This window comes from Sphaeramia orbicularis, chromosome 5, assembly GCF_902148855.1.
Source record: "Sphaeramia orbicularis chromosome 5, fSphaOr1.1, whole genome shotgun sequence".
Taxonomy (NCBI): Eukaryota; Metazoa; Chordata; class Actinopteri; order Kurtiformes; family Apogonidae; genus Sphaeramia; species Sphaeramia orbicularis.
In genome coordinates, this window is record NC_043961.1 from 35,622,759 (window position 1) to 35,642,578 (window position 19,820).

The 19,820-nt window shown below is 37.2% G+C and overlaps 1 protein-coding gene across 2 annotated transcripts in view; it reads right to left on the minus strand.

The window, feature by feature from the left end:
* Positions 1-2,095: 2,095 nt before the first annotated feature.
* The window catches only part of syn2b (synapsin IIb), a 92,635-nt gene continuing 74,910 nt past the window's right edge, over positions 2,096-19,820 (minus strand). For both annotated transcript variants that reach the window (XM_030134144.1, XM_030134145.1), the window contains 8 exons: positions 19,575-19,637; positions 17,084-17,226; positions 16,730-16,804; positions 15,412-15,514; positions 11,607-11,783; positions 10,540-10,606; positions 7,274-8,111; positions 2,096-4,160 (listed from right to left, as the gene is read on the minus strand). In XM_030134144.1, coding sequence (XP_029990004.1) covers positions 4,007-4,160; positions 7,274-8,111; positions 10,540-10,606; positions 11,607-11,783; positions 15,412-15,514; positions 16,730-16,804; positions 17,084-17,226; positions 19,575-19,637 — 1,620 coding nt within the window. In that variant the 3' untranslated portion in view covers positions 2,096-4,006. The remainder of the gene's footprint in view (positions 4,161-7,273; positions 8,112-10,539; positions 10,607-11,606; positions 11,784-15,411; positions 15,515-16,729; positions 16,805-17,083; positions 17,227-19,574; positions 19,638-19,820) is intronic.

Consider the following 19,820-nt stretch of genomic DNA (forward strand, 5'->3'; position numbering starts at 1 on the left):
CACACGGTCACATGATCGGGTCAACCAAGATATACCCTGTCAGATATTATATCCTGCATTTTATTTGAACTTGATTTTTAGTAGGAGAAGTGTGTGGTGTTTTTATCATAATAAAATATATATTGAAACATTAAAAGATATTTTTTATTGGTAACTTTCTTTTGTTTTTTTTTTATCAGTTACTAGAAATTTCAGGTGACTCCATGTGGGGTTGTGACGCCAAGTTTGAAAAACACTGGTATATATAAAAGAAACACTTTTCTTCACATGAACAGACTTGTGAAATACTTTTGGATGCATCTATATTGGCTTTTAGTTGCTCATTTGCTTTATCCATAACAGCAATGTCAAAAATATGACCCATGGGATGAATTTGCAAAGTGCAAAAGTGACTTAGATGACATTAACAGTCAAGGTTGTCACAGAGTATTGATGAGTTGCACTGATAATAAAATTAACCCATAAAGACCCAAACAGTTACTGACGACCAAAACCATCTACTAATGTAAAATGTTTAATTCCTGTTGATCCACTTACTCTACAATATCTGTAAATAATTGGTGTAAAATACAGTTTGTCGTCTTTTCATGGTCATCAAACATGAGCCATTTGGACGTTCAGAGGCTCTGTAGTTACCATGGAAACATTGTCATCTTCTACAGTGATTCACCAGTAAAACCCATGGAGTTGGATCAATGACAGAGGATGGACACACTTGATTTTAACTGCCAGCTATTGATAAATTTTGCTGAAAAAGTCCCTTTTTCTTCAGTTTTCTCTGTTTATGATAGAATAATCCTCAACTATAATCTGAGCTTTATTGAACATCCACACGATCAGTAAGTTAAATATTAGAAAATACATGATTTTCACTGAAAAAACACAGAATACAGAGGATAATATTAAAATTAATAATGGTAAATTGCTTCAGGAATGGTTACATAGAGAGAAAAATAAATTTGGGAACTGTCAAAAGAAGCACTGGGTGTTTATGGGTTAAACATTGTATGTTTTATTTCCAGATGCCTTTGACTGTGTTGTGGCTTTTGTAGATCCACTGCAATGTGTAAGTTGTAATACACATGTGGTGTAAATGATGAATGAAGCTGAGGCATATTATTATTAAAAATGTGTGTTTTCCTTAAGAAATTCCAGTTTGTTCATGAATTTTCAGGTTATTCACATTTTCTTTTTTGGAGGGGAAAGGACATTGTTAGCCTGTAATTTTACTTTTTTGCACTAAAACTAAGACAAATATTTGGATTTGTTATTATTATTAAGTTATTATGCTATTATTTTACTGGTTGGACCCACTTGAAATCAAAGTGGATTGTATGTAACCCCTGAACTGAACTGAAATTACTTTGACACCTATGATTTTTAACTTCATCACATCAGTTTTAACCCTTTATCAGTCAAGTGACTATTTTTGGTAATTTCCACAAACATTAAATATCGGGCCAATCCTGTGCCTCAGTGAATTTAAGAAGCATGTTGAATTTTATAAAACTATACAGTGATTTAGAGAGATTTTATAGAAATTTTTAAGCTGTAAATATTGAATATGACTGATTTTTGTCAGTTTTTGACCTTATAACAGTTGTTTTACTGCATGTGTTTACTTTTAGGCAAGTGTCTGCTCGGACGTTTTAAGGCAAGAGGAGGTAGATGACTTTGTCCAATAACACACTACACTGGAAAAAAAGGCCCCTCTAAAAACAATTTTTAAAAAAATGAATACAAGTTATTTTTGCTTGAATTAAGCAAAAAAATCTGCCATTGGAACAAATGAAAATTATTTTGGTAAGATTTCTTGAAATAAGATTTTCAACATCTACTGTCTAAAAATAAGCTCTTATATCTCACTGAAAAGTTACTCTTTAGGTGATTATGTTTTATTTGAAGTGTGACGAGATATTTTGACAAGAAATGAAAAAAATAAACTTGGTAAGATTTAGATTTTTTTCCAGTACAAGGTTGAAATTTTGAATTCCATTGAGTATTTCAATGAGTGCCCTATATAGAGTTAATATACCACATGTAGCGTATATAGTTCCTGTGATAAGAAGAGAAAATCCCACTTAGTGAATCAGTGAATGATGGAACCACATGTTTATTAACTTTTATCTGTACAGAAAAGAAATCAACATTATTGGTCACCAGATCATGCAAAGCAGTATTGCGTTACAAATAAAAACACAATACAAAACAAACAATATATACTGTACCATAAATATAGAGCCTCAAAAAATAAATAAATAAATAAATATATTACAAAAAATAAACTCCTGAGATGACACGTACATACATACAAATACAATATGTCTTAATTTACTTGCAACAGAGTACTGATGACTGAGAAGCAGACGGGTTGATATGCTTTTTAAAAGTTTTTTTTTTTTTCTTTTACACACGTGAACTAAACTGAAAATGACCAGTTAAGGTACAGGGTGTATTCCAGGTTGCCTTATATTCAGTCCTACTTCACTAATATACTCCTGCAGTTGAATATGGCGTGTTAATCTGACATCCAGCTGCTGACTGCTGTTAAAGCAACCCGGAAAAGCATCCACTGAAAGGAATCTTAAAGGGAATGTACAGTAAGAATAAGGTGTTGAACAGATACACAGATCCTGTATTTATGATCATAGTTATATTTATAATAGGGTGACAGCGCTCAACAGTCATGTCGAGGTGTTATTGCACTACTGTCTCAATGTCTTTTTATGAGAATAATCAACAAAGTACGATACTGTTGATAGATCTACACAGAGGTGAAACAAGAAATCACCAGTCACAGCTACAGACATGAGTTATCTGAAACGCATTCACTTACTTCACAATAACAAAGTCCGACCCAATAACCTTTGACGCAACAGTCATCGATCCAACCTTAAGCATTTGATTTGTTTTAAGTAAATGGATGCGTTCGTTGTTGCAATGATCCCAGGTCTGCACAGCTAGCAAATGCAGCTGTGAATTGAAAACATGTACACAATAAGGCTACAACATCTAGAGAGAGAAAGAGTAGAGAGAGAGAGAGAGAGAGAGAGAGGCAACGGAGGGTAAAACTCAACACTTATAGAAGTCCTTTCTGCTCCAAAAGTCACACTGAGCCACTTCGAGGAGCCATGCATAACAATTGAACACAGATGAACATACACATATTTCCAACTCCCTCACATGACAATAAATTCAAGGCTGTTTGACAAAAAAGGAGGAAGAGTGGGGAAGGGGAGTGGGGGGAGGGGGCTACTGTGTGGCGGTGATGAGCCCAGACATCAGTAACCACAGACCAGAGACACGACGGCTGGATTTACACAGGAACAAATCTTTAAAGTTTTCTTCTTTTACTAATTCACTCACAAACCAAAACGGACTCACTTTGAAATACTGGAACCATAGGTGAAACTGTTTCATCTTAAATATCCTTATTATTATTATTATCATTATTATTATTAATATTATTTAAGTTATGTTTAAATCCATCCACTGAATGAAAGAGTTATGTCACTGACAAAATCAAATTGACAAGTGCTGCTGGATTTTTTTTTTATTACTGGCTTATCTCCCTTTATAGTTTTCTATGTGTATATTTATATATGTATTTAAATATATACATCTGTAGTCTTAAATATAAGTCTTTGCATTTAATTCTGATAGTGTTGCTTAAATGTATTCTGGGAAAAATAAATGTTTTCTTATTCTATTCTATGATACTCTTTCTATTCTCTTCTGTTTCAATGACTTAACTCCTTCAATCCACTTACTCTGGTATAACATCATTCACAGAACATCCTACCCAGCATGCTTCACTGTTACTCACACAGAGAAGCTCAAAGTGTAGGGTGAGGAGGGACCGGGACGGAGGGAATACAGTACAGTCAACACACAAAGTTTAATCTCAGACTGGTTCACATTTAATGTCAATCAAGTCATCACTGGCCAATAGGAAAAAGGGCCAGACTCATACTATAAGGGGGCCGACTACGCCTCCGGTCTAGGTCTAGTCAGAGAAAAGGCTGGCGAAGGACTTTCGTAGGTTGCGAATGGTCTCGGCCTTCGCCTCTTCTTGCCCATCGCCTCCAGAACCCGAGACCCCGCGGAAGAAAGAGGAGTCGCTGAAGGCGTTGAAGGCATTGGTCAGGGACTGGGACTTACTGGGAAGGGACGGAGAGGAGATGAAGCAAGGGGAGGAAGGATGAGACAGAGTGAGGAATGAGGAGGGGAAAGAGGATTATGGGAATGTTGAAAGAGTTAGTGGGATGGGAAGTGAGGAGGGAAGACAAACAGGGAAATGTGTGAGCGGGCTGCAATGTCAAATATACAGTATGATGATCCTTAGTCCTGGAGATAAAAAGGATGTTAATTTTTTCATGAAAGCATGAAACTTGCATGTGTACGTTTAGGGACCCTGAACATGTTCAGACACTGAGAGACATTGAAACGTCACAGATATAACATCTCCTGAACCAAATAAATATTACTACTTCAGAAAAAGTTATTTAGAAAAGATACTTTTTCCATACCAGAGGCACCAAGTGCAACTTTGTTTTACAAATTTAACTTCTTAAACATTTTTGAAATTAACCGCCTTCTGACTAAGGTTCTAATAGTTTTGGATTTTTCATTATAGTTTAGTTTTATTTAGTTTTGACTTATTTTTCCCTCTAATTCAGTTAGTTTTGATTAGTTTTTAGAGCAGGTTTGCTAGTTTTTATTAGTTTTCATTATTTTCTAAATGCTTAGTTTTAGTTTAGTTTCAGTTTTTTTCATATCTTTTCTTCTCCGTCGTATTCAAATAAATCCCAGACAGGACTCTGCTGCTTTCTCCCAACTTTAGTCTCCATGTTTCCAGGTAGAGTGAGGACCAGAAGACGACTGTAAACCACAAGTGATGAGAAGTGACGGACCGTTAAAGATCATATGGTGCCAGCAGCTAAAATGGCTTGAGGGAAATAAATCGATTTCATATCAATCCGACATTGACAAAAAACAAAAAACGAAGGGAATTTTATCCATAATTTTTATCTGTCTTAGTTTGTTTTGTAAACACACAATACAGTTTCAGTTAGTTATCATTTTTTTCTTTTAATTATAGTTTTTATTTATTTCAGTTAATGAAAATTTTTTTACAATTCTAGTTTTCTTCATTTCGTTGGTTTTCGTTATCGATAATAACCTTGCTTCTGACTTGCACATTTATTTTTAGAGTGCTGTATGATTCTGACTGACCTTCATATATCAAGCATTATTTTCTTCACTTCTCCCAGATTCATCGATATCCTACCAGGCAGTCTGCAAATCTGCATTTATCTTTATGTAAAACATCTCATAATCAGTCTTCAATTAGATTTCATGGTGCTAAATTATGGAACATTCATCTAGATGTCTTAGATACCTCTACGTCAGTATCAATATATAGGAATAGACTAAAATACAAATTGATTGCAGAATATTTGCTTTGACTCACTCATCCCAAAGTGAACTGGTAAATGATGTCAGATAGCTGGACCCATTATGTTTTGTTGCCTGTAAAATTATTTTATTTTATTCTTAGTTCATTCTTTTGTTTATATGGGCGTGGTGTTTTATAAGCCTTTTTGGCTTCTACCCCTCCCATACACATGTTGTTTGATGTTTAGTATTATTCACGTTATTATTCTTTTGTCTTTACATGTATTTTGTTTTTTGTTTGTTTGTTTGTTTTTTATATTTTAAGTCAACAATGTATTAAACTGTTATGTGCTAAAATAAAATAAAATAAAAGATTAACTGTGATATCTACCACTAACTATAATCAAGGATTACAAATGATACCATATACAGTATCTGAAAAACTGTTCAGATTAAGAGTTAATGATAAATTCAGTGGCACTGTGAGAAATAAAATCACAGTATTTAAGAATATAACCTTGACTTTATAATATTCTGTTTGCTGTATGCATGTTGAGAGGTGAGATCCTGACGGTGCAGTTGATGTAAGACCAATCAGTGCATCAACACAAAGGTCATTTCTTCATTTTCTGAACTGCTTAGTCCTCGACAAGGTGTTGGAGCCTATCCCAGCTACCAACAGGTGAAGGCAGGGTACACCCTGGACGTTTGGCTAGTTCATCACAGGGCTTACATATACAGATGAACAACCATTCACAGTTACTGGTAATTTAGATTGACTGGGAGGGGGCCGGAGTACCCAAACCTAGGATCTTCCTCCTGTGAGGAGAGAGTGTTAACCACTGCACCACCATGTGCCGCCAGCATGATGATCAAATAACCTAATTCTCTATTTATATACATATTTGTACAAATCAAACAGTACAAACTGTACAAATTTCTCATTTTCTTTTATAATTCATTTCTCACTTGTTTTTTTTTTTCTACCTGTCTTTTTCTTCGCACTTGTGTGTTATATGTTGCTGCTGTCAACTGTGAAATTACCCCATGGTGGGATCAATAAAGCCTTATCTTATCTGATCTTATCTTATTTTGGAGCATGTTTGTTTGACAGTGAACTACTTAGCTGAACAGTTGCGTATGCTGTGTGGCATAGGGTGGACATTTAATTTGAACCTGGTGAATTTTATTAACCAATTTATACTTTTTTCACTTCAGTTTATGGTGGAAATATCTTGATTCATGATGGAATGGTCTGCCAGCTTTCACATATTATTAACTGCATACAAATATTTAGTCTCCTATACTGTAACAGCCCTAAATATTTCTAAGCCACAGCTCCAAAAAACATAGATTGCCTGTTCCATGGTTGCAGAATGATTGTAAAAATTCCACATCTAACTCACTTTTTTATCTTAATAATCTAAAAATATTACCAATCAGCATCCCCTCTCAGAACCTATGATGTATGGTATCACTGTAACCCTTGACTATGAAACCAGAATACCCATCACTTTATCTGTAGTATCATGTTTGATTCAGGAGATCGGACGCCCACTCTGTAATTTGGTTGTGGCTGAAAGGAAACTAGCCACCATAGGAGATTTTTCAACTTCTAACAATGTTCAGCACCCAAACTACATGTCTGAGTTTCAAGCTTTTGTGAAAAACTGAACATTTCATCTCAAATCTGGCACATATCATGTGGACTATGTTGAGAATAATGACAGATAATTCTCACTTTCACCAGCATATTAATTACACTGTCATGTTAAAAGGGCTAAATGTACCTAAATATGACATTTGACGTCCTGATTATAAAGTATGACCCATTGAAATGCATGTCTTTGCATTATCAACAGTGAGTTGCTCTTACTTCAGCAGAGGATGGGTCTTTTGCTGGGATGCTGGCTGTTCTTCCACAGGGCCCTGGGCCTCAGTAGGGGCCGCTGCTGCTTCAGCCGGGACAGGCTCTGGGTTTGGGGAAGGTGAGGGGGGCTTGGCCTGGGGCTGAGGCTTGGCTGGAGACTGGACACGAGGTGGGGACTGGGTGGCTGCGGCTGGGGACTGAACCTGTGCTGGGGTGGGCTCTGGGGCGGAATCTGAGGCTTGAGTGGGTGCCGGGGCCTTGACGGCCGGTTTGGGTGAAGCTCTGGGGGGAGGGGGGGTCTGGGGCTTTGGCTGGAGCTGTGGCTTGGAATTCCTGCGTACGGGTGGGATAGGCTTTGCGGGTGGTGTGGGTTTGGGGGGCAGCTCTTTTGGTTTCCCAGGAGCTGCAGAGGGGGAGCCCTGAGGTTGGGGCTTGGGTTGCTCTGTGGTGGGAGCTGAGGATGGGGCAGAGGTGGGGGCTGTGGTGGGAGGGGGGCTAGGGGCTGCTGCTGCTGCTGCTGCTGCTTTGGTCGGGGGAGAGGCTGGAGCTGCTCCTACGGTTTTAGCGGGGGATGATGGCGAGGCTTTGGCTGGAGCGGCGGCAGCGGGAGGCTCCGGTGCTGACTTGGTAACAGATGGGGCTCTCGTCATGGGCGGAGGCCTCTGGACCGGTGGCTTTGTGACTGACGCCGCCTTCTGAACAGGACTGGGCTTCTGAGCCTGTGCTGGTTTCTGAGCTTGAGTTGGACCAGGTTTCTGGGCCTGGGCAGGCTTTGGTACTGGTTCAGATGCTCTCTTAGCTGACTCTGATGTTTGGTCTACACTCTGTGATTTCACTGGTGCCCCTGAAAAGTGGTGATGAAAGAGTTATTTAGAATATTCTGGCAATACAGAGATACAGAGTAAGCAGAAGCATTTAGAGAAAAACAAGCATAAACAGAGGAAATGAATAAGCATCAGTGTTTTCTTTTTTAATTTTTTTTATCTTGCACCAGTTATTTCACTGCAGCAGTTAGAAAACCAGTAACAATCATCAAGAGACCAAAGCAGAACATGATACAGATAATGAGCTTCTCCACATGCCCATTCACAAACTGATCTCTCACATTCATAGAAATCTTAACCTACAAGAAACTAATCTGTCAAGAACAGACTGTGGCAAAGCAGGCTCTGAAAGTTCAGACTGTAATGACCAACAGGGGGCAGCAGATCAACAGTTAAGAGGAGGTGTGGTGACTCCTATCATGCCAACAGTTAGTTGCTTCTATGCGCAAAAACTCATATGACTATTAGAAAGTTGTGTGGTGGGTGAAAGAAGAAATAACTGAAGGAAATTAAAGAGAAGAAAATGAGAACTAAGGAAAGTAAACAAAAAAGGAAGATCACACTCATCAGAAAAGAAGACCAGAAAACTCATAATTGAGAACATTAAACAACTCAGGCAGCAAAGCAACAACATGCGACACAGAAGATTAAAGTGATTAAACATGCAGAGAAGAAACACACTAAGCAGGGATGAGTTTCCAAAGTCATTATTATTCATTAAATTTACAAGAAGGAGGATTATGGTTGGCAGTCTTCTTAAATTGGTTTTTTTTTTGGAAGCAGTTAATATAATGCATTTTAATTTAGGTTTTCATGTTTTTAAGTAAAATTGCTCTTGATTTGGGGTTATGTAACTTAAGAAGCTCATGAAAATTCATCCCAGACATTGTCAGAGAGTCAGTGCTGTCAGGCAGCAAAATGGCTATGAGTCTTACTTTTGATCAGAGTTTGTCATAAAGCTTCCCAATGGTTGCTTGGGACTCACGACGCATAAAAACCAAAGAAAATACCATTTGTACAAAGAAAATTTAAGGGGTGACACAATAAGAAACTGCATGGATACAAACCCTGAAATATCAGTAATTCAGCGGTCTGGATCCAGGCAAGTAAGGAATGACCATGCAATGAAAGAAATCAAATGCTTATTGTCTTTCATAAAACATGTAACCAGGTACTGAACAGTGTCTAAGGTTCATTTAAAACCAAAGACAAAACTGAGCATTTATTCACAAAACATTCAGATCTGTGAAATGATTTCTTTCTTGATAGAAATCATTTAGTTTACCATTAACTTACTTCCACCATTAAGATAAAAAATATGAAGAAGAATTCATAAGTTGAGCGTTAGTCACAAAACAGATACTCGGCTGAGTTGATCAAAATGTAACTTGCACAGTTAAAGCAGCACATTTACGCTCCTATATCCTGTTTAGAAATGCATAAAAACACAAACAGACCATCTACACAAATAAAAACATACGTACCACTATCTGATCATTTTCACAGTGTATTATCTTTAAAAGGCAATGTTGTAAATGTATGATTCACACACACTAAAAAGCGATGTGATGTGATCCGCACATCTCAACATCTGAACACTGTAGGCACATGTTAGAATACAACCAACACGAGTACATTTATTAAATACAACATGATGTCCGTGCATTTTTCACATCCATGCAAAATGAGAAAGAAATGACTCTAGATAAGAAAAGACGTGCAAACACAATCACTGGCGAACAATATAACTCCACTAATGATGGCTTTGTTAATCCACTGAGTCACAGCCTGTTTTACCACTGCGTTTTGCAGGCACATTAAGTTTCTACACATCAGCCCTGAGCACAAACATCACCACAATAGCACATAAGCTGTGGCTGCAGTTACACTGGTGAAGTGCACTGGACTGTACACGCTCTGGTTAATTCAAGTGGAAGTCACAGATTATACTGAGACTGGCCAAAGCCAAATCCAACAGAGGAGGGTTCTGTTTTCCTTTTCATGGTTCCACATTACAGCCATGATATCAGGGTGATAATGTAAGGCAATGATAATGGGCAGTGATATCTTTATGTCTATTGGATAAACACCTGGCTAAGCTTTATGGTTGTATCTGAGGCAAGGTAAGTGTTTTTATTAACAGTGTTTGCATATAACTTCATTCCCTCAAATCACCTTGTTTTTATGGGTGCTTGTCAAAATTTATTCTCCTCTATTTTGGCTAAAATGCTCTAGTTAAATACTGTGACATTAAAAACTTTCCTCAGTGAGCTTCATCTCTAATGGCAGTATTTGTATGACATTTTTCAAAAAATACATTCTTCTTTGAGAACACTATCTCAAAATATCTGAGAGCTGTCCCATGGCTGATTCAAAGAGTATCCTACGCATGTTTTGGCTCAAGAGTAGCAGCACTTGTATTTCAATGGAGAACAGGGTTCAGACCACCTTGAGGTTGAGGGCGCTGACCCGAAGTCCTGTTTGGATCCGCCAGTCCTTCCTTCAGGGCAGCACTCTGGGTGAGAAAGAGGGGTGAGAGAAAAAACAAAGAGAGACGAGAAGGAGAATGGGAAAGAAAGGCAAACATGAGTGAGAGCGTCCTGGTGAAGAATCAGCAGTGAAGTGTTATGGTGAAATGATTTTGGACCGGAGATTTCTGTCGTCATTGTAGAGCCATTTTTAAAAACTGCCTCATAATATTTTGCAAAATTAAAACTATCAGTTTTAGTTTCTGGTGCTTCTATGAAACTGGTCCTAAAAACAGGACATAGGGGCTAAATATTCAAACCAGATGTAGACTAATGTTATGAAGCAAGTTTGGAAGCACTTTGGGTCTATTTTAAAAATAAATCCTTACTGAGATAAAAGAGAAACCATTTTTCACATATAACACATTTTTATATTTTTTCATATTATTTTTATACAAAAATCCACATGTAACACAACAAAAAGGACACAAAAATTACGGGCTACTATTTTTTGGAATATCTTTTTATTCTCTCACAGGTACATTTTGGGAATCAAAGTAATTATGCAAGGCAGAGTGTTTCACAAAAATGACCGCTGTTGCAAAATCACTCACGATTTATATGTATTTAAATAGGCAGGTTCTGCATGTAACACGAGTGGACACAATGGGTTACACACGAAACCTGGAATGAGACTGAGATTCATGAAAAACCTGCATGTCTGGATTAGAAAAACTCCTGACAAATGCACAGACACCTAGGTAGTTTTTCCTGTCCCAATTTTAGTCCTATTTTTGGCCCCAATATTTGATTAAAAATTCATTAATTTTGGGAAGGCTCAGAGCAAGGGTACAATTTTTTTTTTTTTTTTGCATTTATTTGAGGTCATCATTAGGTACATTCTGAGGGGAAATATATCTAAATTTCTCTTTTATTATTGTGTCTAAAAAGCTGGCAAAGTGCCAAGTACCAAAATGAAGCCAGTTTCATAGAAGCACCCTTCTCCATATTGCAACTCCACAGGTTTTGTGCAGCTCTATTTCATACCTGCTGGGGCTGCACAGTAGTCGGCTTCTGGCCTTGAGGAGAGCGGGCGGGGGAACGGGCAGCACCAGAGGCCTTGGCTGCAAGAGCTTGGTTCATCTTAACCAGTACAACCTCTGAGATGAGCTGGCGGTCCTCTGTCTGGTGGTCACCGATCAGCTGCATAGATGAGCCCACAACCTGGAAGAACATGCAACAATCACTGACATGTGCTTTGATGTAAAAGTGATTTAGAAACAAAAATCTAAACAAATGGGGACCCCACTGCCTTGCTGGAGGTGCGGTAGAATAATGGTGGACCACGCTCATATAGTTTGGTCTTGTCCCTGTATCAGGTTGTTTTGGGAGGAAGTGTCCAAAATAATCTCTAAAACACTAGGCTTTGAGGTTAATATGTCCTTTCCCAAACTGTACCTTGGGCTTACCCGAGGGGATTTAAACAAGAATGATTCCTATTTACCAAGATTTTCATGGCAGCCGGCAAGAAAGCCATCACGAGATGCCAGCTTCAAAAACACTATTGTGAATCCGTTACATCATATGGAGCAGATCACCTATAATATGAGGCTAACAAAGGATGTAGGAGAAGGACACTGGAAAAAGCGGACCCTCTTCTTAGCTCAAAAACTTCAAAAATGCTACCTGCTTAAACCCGTTTAAGCAGGTGTAACTTATATACACATTTACAGTGTGAGAATGCATATTTATCTATGTACCCATTTATTATTTTTCCTATGTAAAGTGTGACTCCCTGACCCTGCTGTTCGTGCAATGTATGTTTAACCATATTTGTTGTAAAATAAGAAAAAAAAAAAGATTTAGAACTTGCCAGATCACAACACAAAGCCATGGAAATGAGGGAGAGAGGAGCTTAACCCTTTCATGCATCCTGGTCACTACAGTGGACAGTTATTCTCCAGCTGTTCTCTTGTATATTCATGGGTTTTATTGTTTTAGTTCCATATCAGCCGACACAGTGGACACTTATGCATCATCCCATACAGTGCATTTCATACCATTACTGTAACTATGCTGTTCTAGATAAGCCTGATCTAGAGTAACATGTTTAAGTGTAAATCAACAAACAAAACAAGGTTTTTTTTGCATATTATCTCCATGAAATGAATAATAACTCGTATTGGAGTATGTCAAAATGTGGGAAAACATCTGATTAGCAGCATTAAAAATGTTTTTTTTCATACTTTTCCATATCACTTTCTGATATTAGGTTTTAAATACAGGTTTCTTTGCTTCAAAAATTAAATGCACGGGGTCCGGCTGAGTGGACAGTTTTGTAACTCCTTAAAAAAAAAAAAAACTGAATCACATGGTTTTTTTCATGCCTAAACTGGAATAAAAACACACAAATATTGTGACCAAGGTTCTCATAATTGCATGAAAGGGTTAAATTATGTCTCAAAACTAGAGGTGGACTAATAACAGTTGGGTCTATGATCTATGACCAAACTCTGATCCAAGTTGTCCATTGTGTTGAGGAAACTCCCCTCTGTGCCGTCAGTTTCTTTCTATTCGTTTCCTTTAAACTTCTGACTGAAGCCCATGATCCAGCACTTTTGGATTTATTTTCCTGTTCTGCCAGTCAGACCATGACCAACTCTAAGCTTGTTTACTGCATTTCAAATAGAGCATTTAGCCATAACCATATGTGAAATATTACTATTTTTTCCAGTTATTCATTTCCAGCTACAAGAACGTTGACAAGAATTGATCCGGTTGATGCCACTTTTCCATGGACGAGGCCGTTCAGTTGACCGATACTGCTGAGTGGCTCAGCACTTACTGCCAAATCGATCCAATGCAGAGCAGAGAGAACCAGCCTTCTCTTTAGCGCTCCAGACTGTGTTCTACAAACTGTGGCTTGTTAAAGTTGCTCCCTGAGCTGGTATAAATATTGGCCATTCAAAATTGTTTCTGCTCCAGATCCTGTGTTTCCACTTCTTCACTTGTCTTGCTGGTATCTAATTTACTGCCTATTTGGGCCTGTAGTTTACAAGGTGTGTCCTTTGGCTCTAAGGTGTCATTCTTCAGTAATCCAACTTCCCAAAACTCTTCAAAGTCCATTTCCAGCTACAGATTAGTCACTCATTCCACCAATAATCCACTTCTTCCACAAGTCCAGAGTCCATTTTCCTTTGTTATTATCTTTCCTGTGTGTGACTATAAACGATTTCAGTGTCTTTTCTCTACCTGAACTTATCTTTCTTCCAGAGTCTGCTACTGTCTGTCACTCAAACCTCTTCAGAGGACCTCCACCTGGCTGCTGTCAGTGCCTCCAAGCTCCACATTACAGCCTTAGGTAATGAGACCTGCCACCTCAAATTCAACTCTACACTGTATTTATGTTCTATTTCCAACAGGGTTTCTGCAGGTATCAGCAAATCTAATTTAATGCTTTTTAATGCCTCTTTTTAATGCCACTTTAAACAAATTTAATGCCCATGTCCAACTGCAGATACAGTTTTATACATAGTTTTATATACAGGGTGGGGAAGCAAAATTTACAATGAACATTTAGTTGTTTTTTCTCAGCAGGCACTACGTCAATTGTTTTGAAACCAAACATATATTGATGTCATAATCATACCTAACACTATTATCCATACCTTTTCAGAAACTTTTGCCCATATGAGTAATCAGGAAAGCAAACGTCAAAGAGTGTGTGATTTGCTGAATGCACTCGTCACACCAAAGGAGATTTCAAAAATAGTTGGAGTGTCCATAAAGACTGTTTATAATGGAAAGAAGAGAATGACTATGAGCAAAACTATTACGAGAAAGTCTGGAAGATACTATTAAAGAAGAATGGGAGAAGTTGTCACCCGAATATTTGAGGAACACTCGTTTGAAGGCAGTTATTGAGAAAGAAGGAGGACACAGAATAAAAACATTTTCTATTATGTAAATTTTCTTGTGGCAAATAAATTCTCATGACTTTCAATAAACTAACTGGTCATACACTGTCTTTCAATCCCTGCCTCAAAATATTGTAAATTTTGCTTCCCCACCCTGTATACATATGGTTTACTGTTGAAAGGATTTAACCAGGTTCTGAATAGTTCCTCCTCCAATCACTTCTGCTCAAACTGGCATTTCCCCATTTTTCCTACATTTGCTAATATTCCCTCCACTCTTTCGCCACAGCATGAACATGCTCACAGCACGTTACATTCCAAGCATCTGGTGTTGCATCTTCGTGCGAAGGGTTCCACCTGTCAATCATCACACTATACTTTTGATCAAAATTATTAAATGATTATATAATCAAAGAAAAACGTGAAAAACAATCCTTTTTTTCCCAGTATATATGTTTTTTTATATATTTATATATGTTCTTTTAATGCCTCTGGACATCCAATTTAATCCTTTTTAATGCCATTTAAGGCCTTAATTTTTACAAAATCTATTCAATGACTTTTATTGCTTTTTAATGACCTGCAAAACCCTGTTCCCAGCCACAGTTAAGTAAAATGAGCAGATACTCTTCTATTAATCACAGCACCATCTAAAGGTTGTGTGTTTGAAATCATAATTTGTATTCAGGGTAGGTTCAATAATTATTTTCCCAGCTAAACAATCTGATGCTCCAACACTATAAATTAGGCCAGACATGCTAAATTTAACACTAAGACTCCTTATTAGTACTCCTATGAAACACAGGTTGATGCCAATATGATGAAGATTTTAAACATCACACTGCAGTTGGTAAATATGTGATAATACGGCAGAAAAATAATGATTCAAGTGTAATTTAACATTTATTACCCTTCCCTGTGTTGTGGGTTCCTACCTCAGTAATGTAGTCATTTCCATCCTTGCCACAGATGGCTTTGACAGCACAGATGTCCAGACCTCCGAGAATCTCTGAGCAAGTATCGACCCACAGTTTATACCTGTTCCAGAGAGAAGAATATATGACAACTGGGTTAGGTTTAATATGGATCGCTGTGTTCTGTTTTCAGTAACTATTTGGAGGTTGGTCATGACTTTGCTGAGGTAAAACAGAACTTTTACCACTGTGCTTGGATTGCAAAGTGTGCACCTCCTTTCATCAATAACATTGGCGTATGAACAGTTAGAGCTCAGTATGCTGATACAAGTGCACACGTTTCTCTTCAGGGCATGTTTCCTGACAGTAATACTACTACTGAGCCTCTCTACTAATACTGTGTAGCTCCAGGCCATTACGGTGCCGCAGCCGCACACTGTGGCTGCACCAGGGTTTGTATTGAATCACATTGACATACTGTCAGGAAAGGTGCACATACTCAAACTCTGGCAAAAACAAACCCATCGATCCGGTTTTCTCTAATGACATTTAAAGTTTCCAAGTCTGTATTTTATTTGTTCACAATCAGAAGACTGACTAAAGATTCAATATTAATAGATTTTTAATTGTCAATTCACTAAATGCACAGGACATACAGAGAATTAAGATACTGTTTATCTCTCACCTTGATATTAAATGCCATGCACTAAAAAAAGAGGTAAAAATTGTATATATGGTATAAAGAATCAACTATAATAGAATATCTACTCTCTTTACAAAAGCAGCAGCATTGCAATACAGTTATGAGGTGAGGAGGTGAATAATGGAAAAAAACAGCAGCAGATATGACAATAACACCAGTACTTCAGTATTCTCACATCCCTGTTTCAAGCTGTTGTAGGGTAAACTTTTTTTTCCAGCTGATATTGTGGCTTGTTTTTCCATTTGGATGTCTCAGTAAGCCATGCATTATTTATGCTATTAATTACACCTGCACTCCTTCTGCAATGCTGTGAAAAAGCTTCAGTTTTTAGCCACGAGCAAGGCAGCGCAATGTCAATTTCCACAGCTTCCAACTGGGAACGCTGTTATCATTAAATAAACTCCACATTAATTCCCTCTCATCTGTTTCTGCATGAATGCACAAATGATAAATACACTGTGCCGTCCACTAAAAATATCAAGTAATTTCCAAATGTCTGCATTTACCCATGTGAACTGGTTTGAGCCGAGTGAGTCTGCTCTATGAATACACTATGACTAACTGTGACATAATACCGGAGTGACATGTGTGACACAGGGACAGCCTGAGAAATACTAATGTGGAAGCAGTGCTCACTTGTCGGTCATGGCGACTTGCTCCAACATGGCAGATCCAGTGTTGCTCTTCCAGTTACCGGAGATAGATGTCCGCCTGGAAAACATGGAATAATTGACCATTAAACTATTACAGCCACAACCCTTTCATTGTAGAAATGATAAACACAGATAGACAGATGAATTTTATCATCCTTTTAACTGGAAGCATTGTTTTTAACACTATAAATAAATAAGAACAGCTGGGATTCACGGTCCATTAACAACACAGTGTCACTGACCCTCCAATGACATATATTTTTTATATTCATATTTTTTACAGAATTCAATGTATGAATACAATAAAGAAAATAGTTTTTCCCCCCTGCATACTTACATATACGCTTTATAGTCAGCACCAATTTTCTGCACCCTAATATCATACTTGGCGTCTATAAATGGCTCTGTGGTGCAGTAGGTCTGGGTGATGGCCACCACACTGGCAATGTCCTGGAAATCACTCACATTGTCCACTTTGACCTGAAAAAGAATGACACAACAGACAATTTAGGCAAAAACCATATTGTTTTACTTTCTCCTGCATACAGATATGTTTTCATGTAAATATTTTCCAGTGTCTACCTTTAGTCAGTACATTTAGTAGGGTGAATAATTTCCCTTGAGTGACCAAAGTAGAAAACTGTGTAAAATATTCTGTGATTCTTTAAATATTAAGGGGATCCACCTTAAGCTGATGTGGTGATTTTGTTCACAAAAGTGTAGGTGAATTTTCGACATGAGTCACACTGGTTCCATTTTTCGTTGTTTGGATGGTCAACATACATTTTGCCGAGAATATTTTGAGTTAAAGTTTAATTTTAGGAAAAAGGAACAAAAAACAACAGATATCTGTATATCATCCATATGATGCACCTTAGCGTAAGGCATAACTAAAAACCTGCTGTTTATTTTCACTTTATTTTCACTTCTAATTTCAACCTTAAAACTTAAAATTAACTTAAAATTTAAGCTTAACTAAAATTAAAATTTAACTAAAATTCAAAACTTACCTAACATTTATATATTCAAGCACAATTTATTTCTTAGTAATCATTGAAAGAAATTCACCTTTTTCATTTTGACACCCAATTGCCCTCTGTATGTTAAATAGGAAGCAAAGTGGTAGCGTTAGGTAACATTAAATAACACTCTAAAGAGCACCTCTTTGCTTTTTTGTTTTGGGTTTTTTTTGGGGTTTTTTTTTCATTTGCAAAAAGTGGCACATACACATATTTACAAAACCCACATTTCACACAACAATAACAATATATTTTTTAGCAATACACAAATTTACTGTTTTATACTCAACTCATTGTTAATAAAACAGTAAATCTGTGTATTGTATACAAATCCGTATATATATATATATATATATATATATATATATATATATATATATATATATATATATATATATATATATATATATATATATATATATATTTATAACCATTGCACTACATTCATATCAAACCATATTTGCACTCTCCTTTTTAAACATTTTTTTATTCAAATTTATATGACTGTTTGTTTTACGTGTATGTGTATGTTTATGTGTATGTTTTATGCTGCTGATAACACTGTGAATTTCCCCATTGTGGGATCAATAAAGGAATATCGTATCTTATCTCTTATCTTATCTTATTGCTAAAAAATATTTAAAAAATTAGCATAAATTTGATCATTATTAAACATGTAAGAATAGTCTTAATCTGCTACTATGTGGCACTGACATTTATTTCTATGTACTGATGTTGAAGCTCTGCAGTTTTACTGCACTAGCACTGATTGTGCATTGTGCTCCTGCCCAGTATTTACTCTAGATTTCAGTGTTTTTCACCAGCTATTTCTCTAAACAAGATTTTTAGAGGAAAAAGAGGGTAAGCCCATCGATAAAAAGCTGTGTACGATATCAGATGGTTGCTTGAAAGTAAAAGGCAGTGCAGGCTGATAGAGGTCCACTTAGACCCCGGTGGAGGTAGAGGATAATCACACCATATCAGATGGGGCAGTTCAGCGGAATGATGTGATCAATGAGAAGTGGTGCAAAGAAGATAAACACTTCACTCTGATTTCATCCAGAAAATATTAACACAGATGTCAATCAATAGCAGGACAACAGGAAGTAAAAGGAGCAACTGAGCAGAATTTGAACATGTCCTGCGTAAAGCGAACAAAGGATAAGATACATAAGAGGCAAAAAGAGAAGCGGGAGTTAACGGTAAGTGGTGGTGAATGGTGACGCATGGGCTGGGGCTTTAGAAAAAGCATTACATGGTGGTGTTTAGCTCACTGCTCTGTCATACTTAAGCACAGAAAGGACTTTTCAAAGCAATTCCCAAAGGCAACAGTCTAATGTTGGACAGAGGCTCTCAATCAACAATGGGTATATAAACAACAACAACAAAAAAAATCCCCTGCCATCCTAAAAGGCATTATAAAATAGACGTCCATTACTTATCTTTATGAGAAAAATTTTAAAGCCATTAAGATTGTGTATTTGCTAAACTCCGGAGCCCATGAAAGTAATCAGCCTATGTTTACCGGGTTTCATAATATGGAGGCAGACCAAAAATCTGTTGGCTTACGCGCTCAGCAAGCATTGTTAAATCAAATGATGGGTGCCAAGTAAAAACAAAGCCCACAGACAATTAGAAAAACAGTGTGTGAAAAACTTGAGAAAGACAAACAAGGTTCATCATGTCTCTTTGCACTTTAAAACGAAGACAGAGCTTTGTTTACTCTCAAATTACACCTTTATACATACAGAAGTCAAGTTACTGCACGCAGCAGACGGCCTGGAATCATGTATGTTAAGTCCACGTTACCTTTCCCATTCCAGAGTGGGCATGTCCGATCTTCACCACCACTGGGAAACTTGGTGTTGTAATCTAAAAAAAAAAGAAGATAGCCAGTTAAAAGGATGGATAATGATATAATGATATACAACCCTGACAACAGACAATTATACAAACCCACCAGAAAGAGCCTGCAGTGAAAAATGTGTTTACAGCTCTTTCTATTCTATTCTATTCTATTCTATTCTATTCTATTCTATTCTATTCATCTACAAG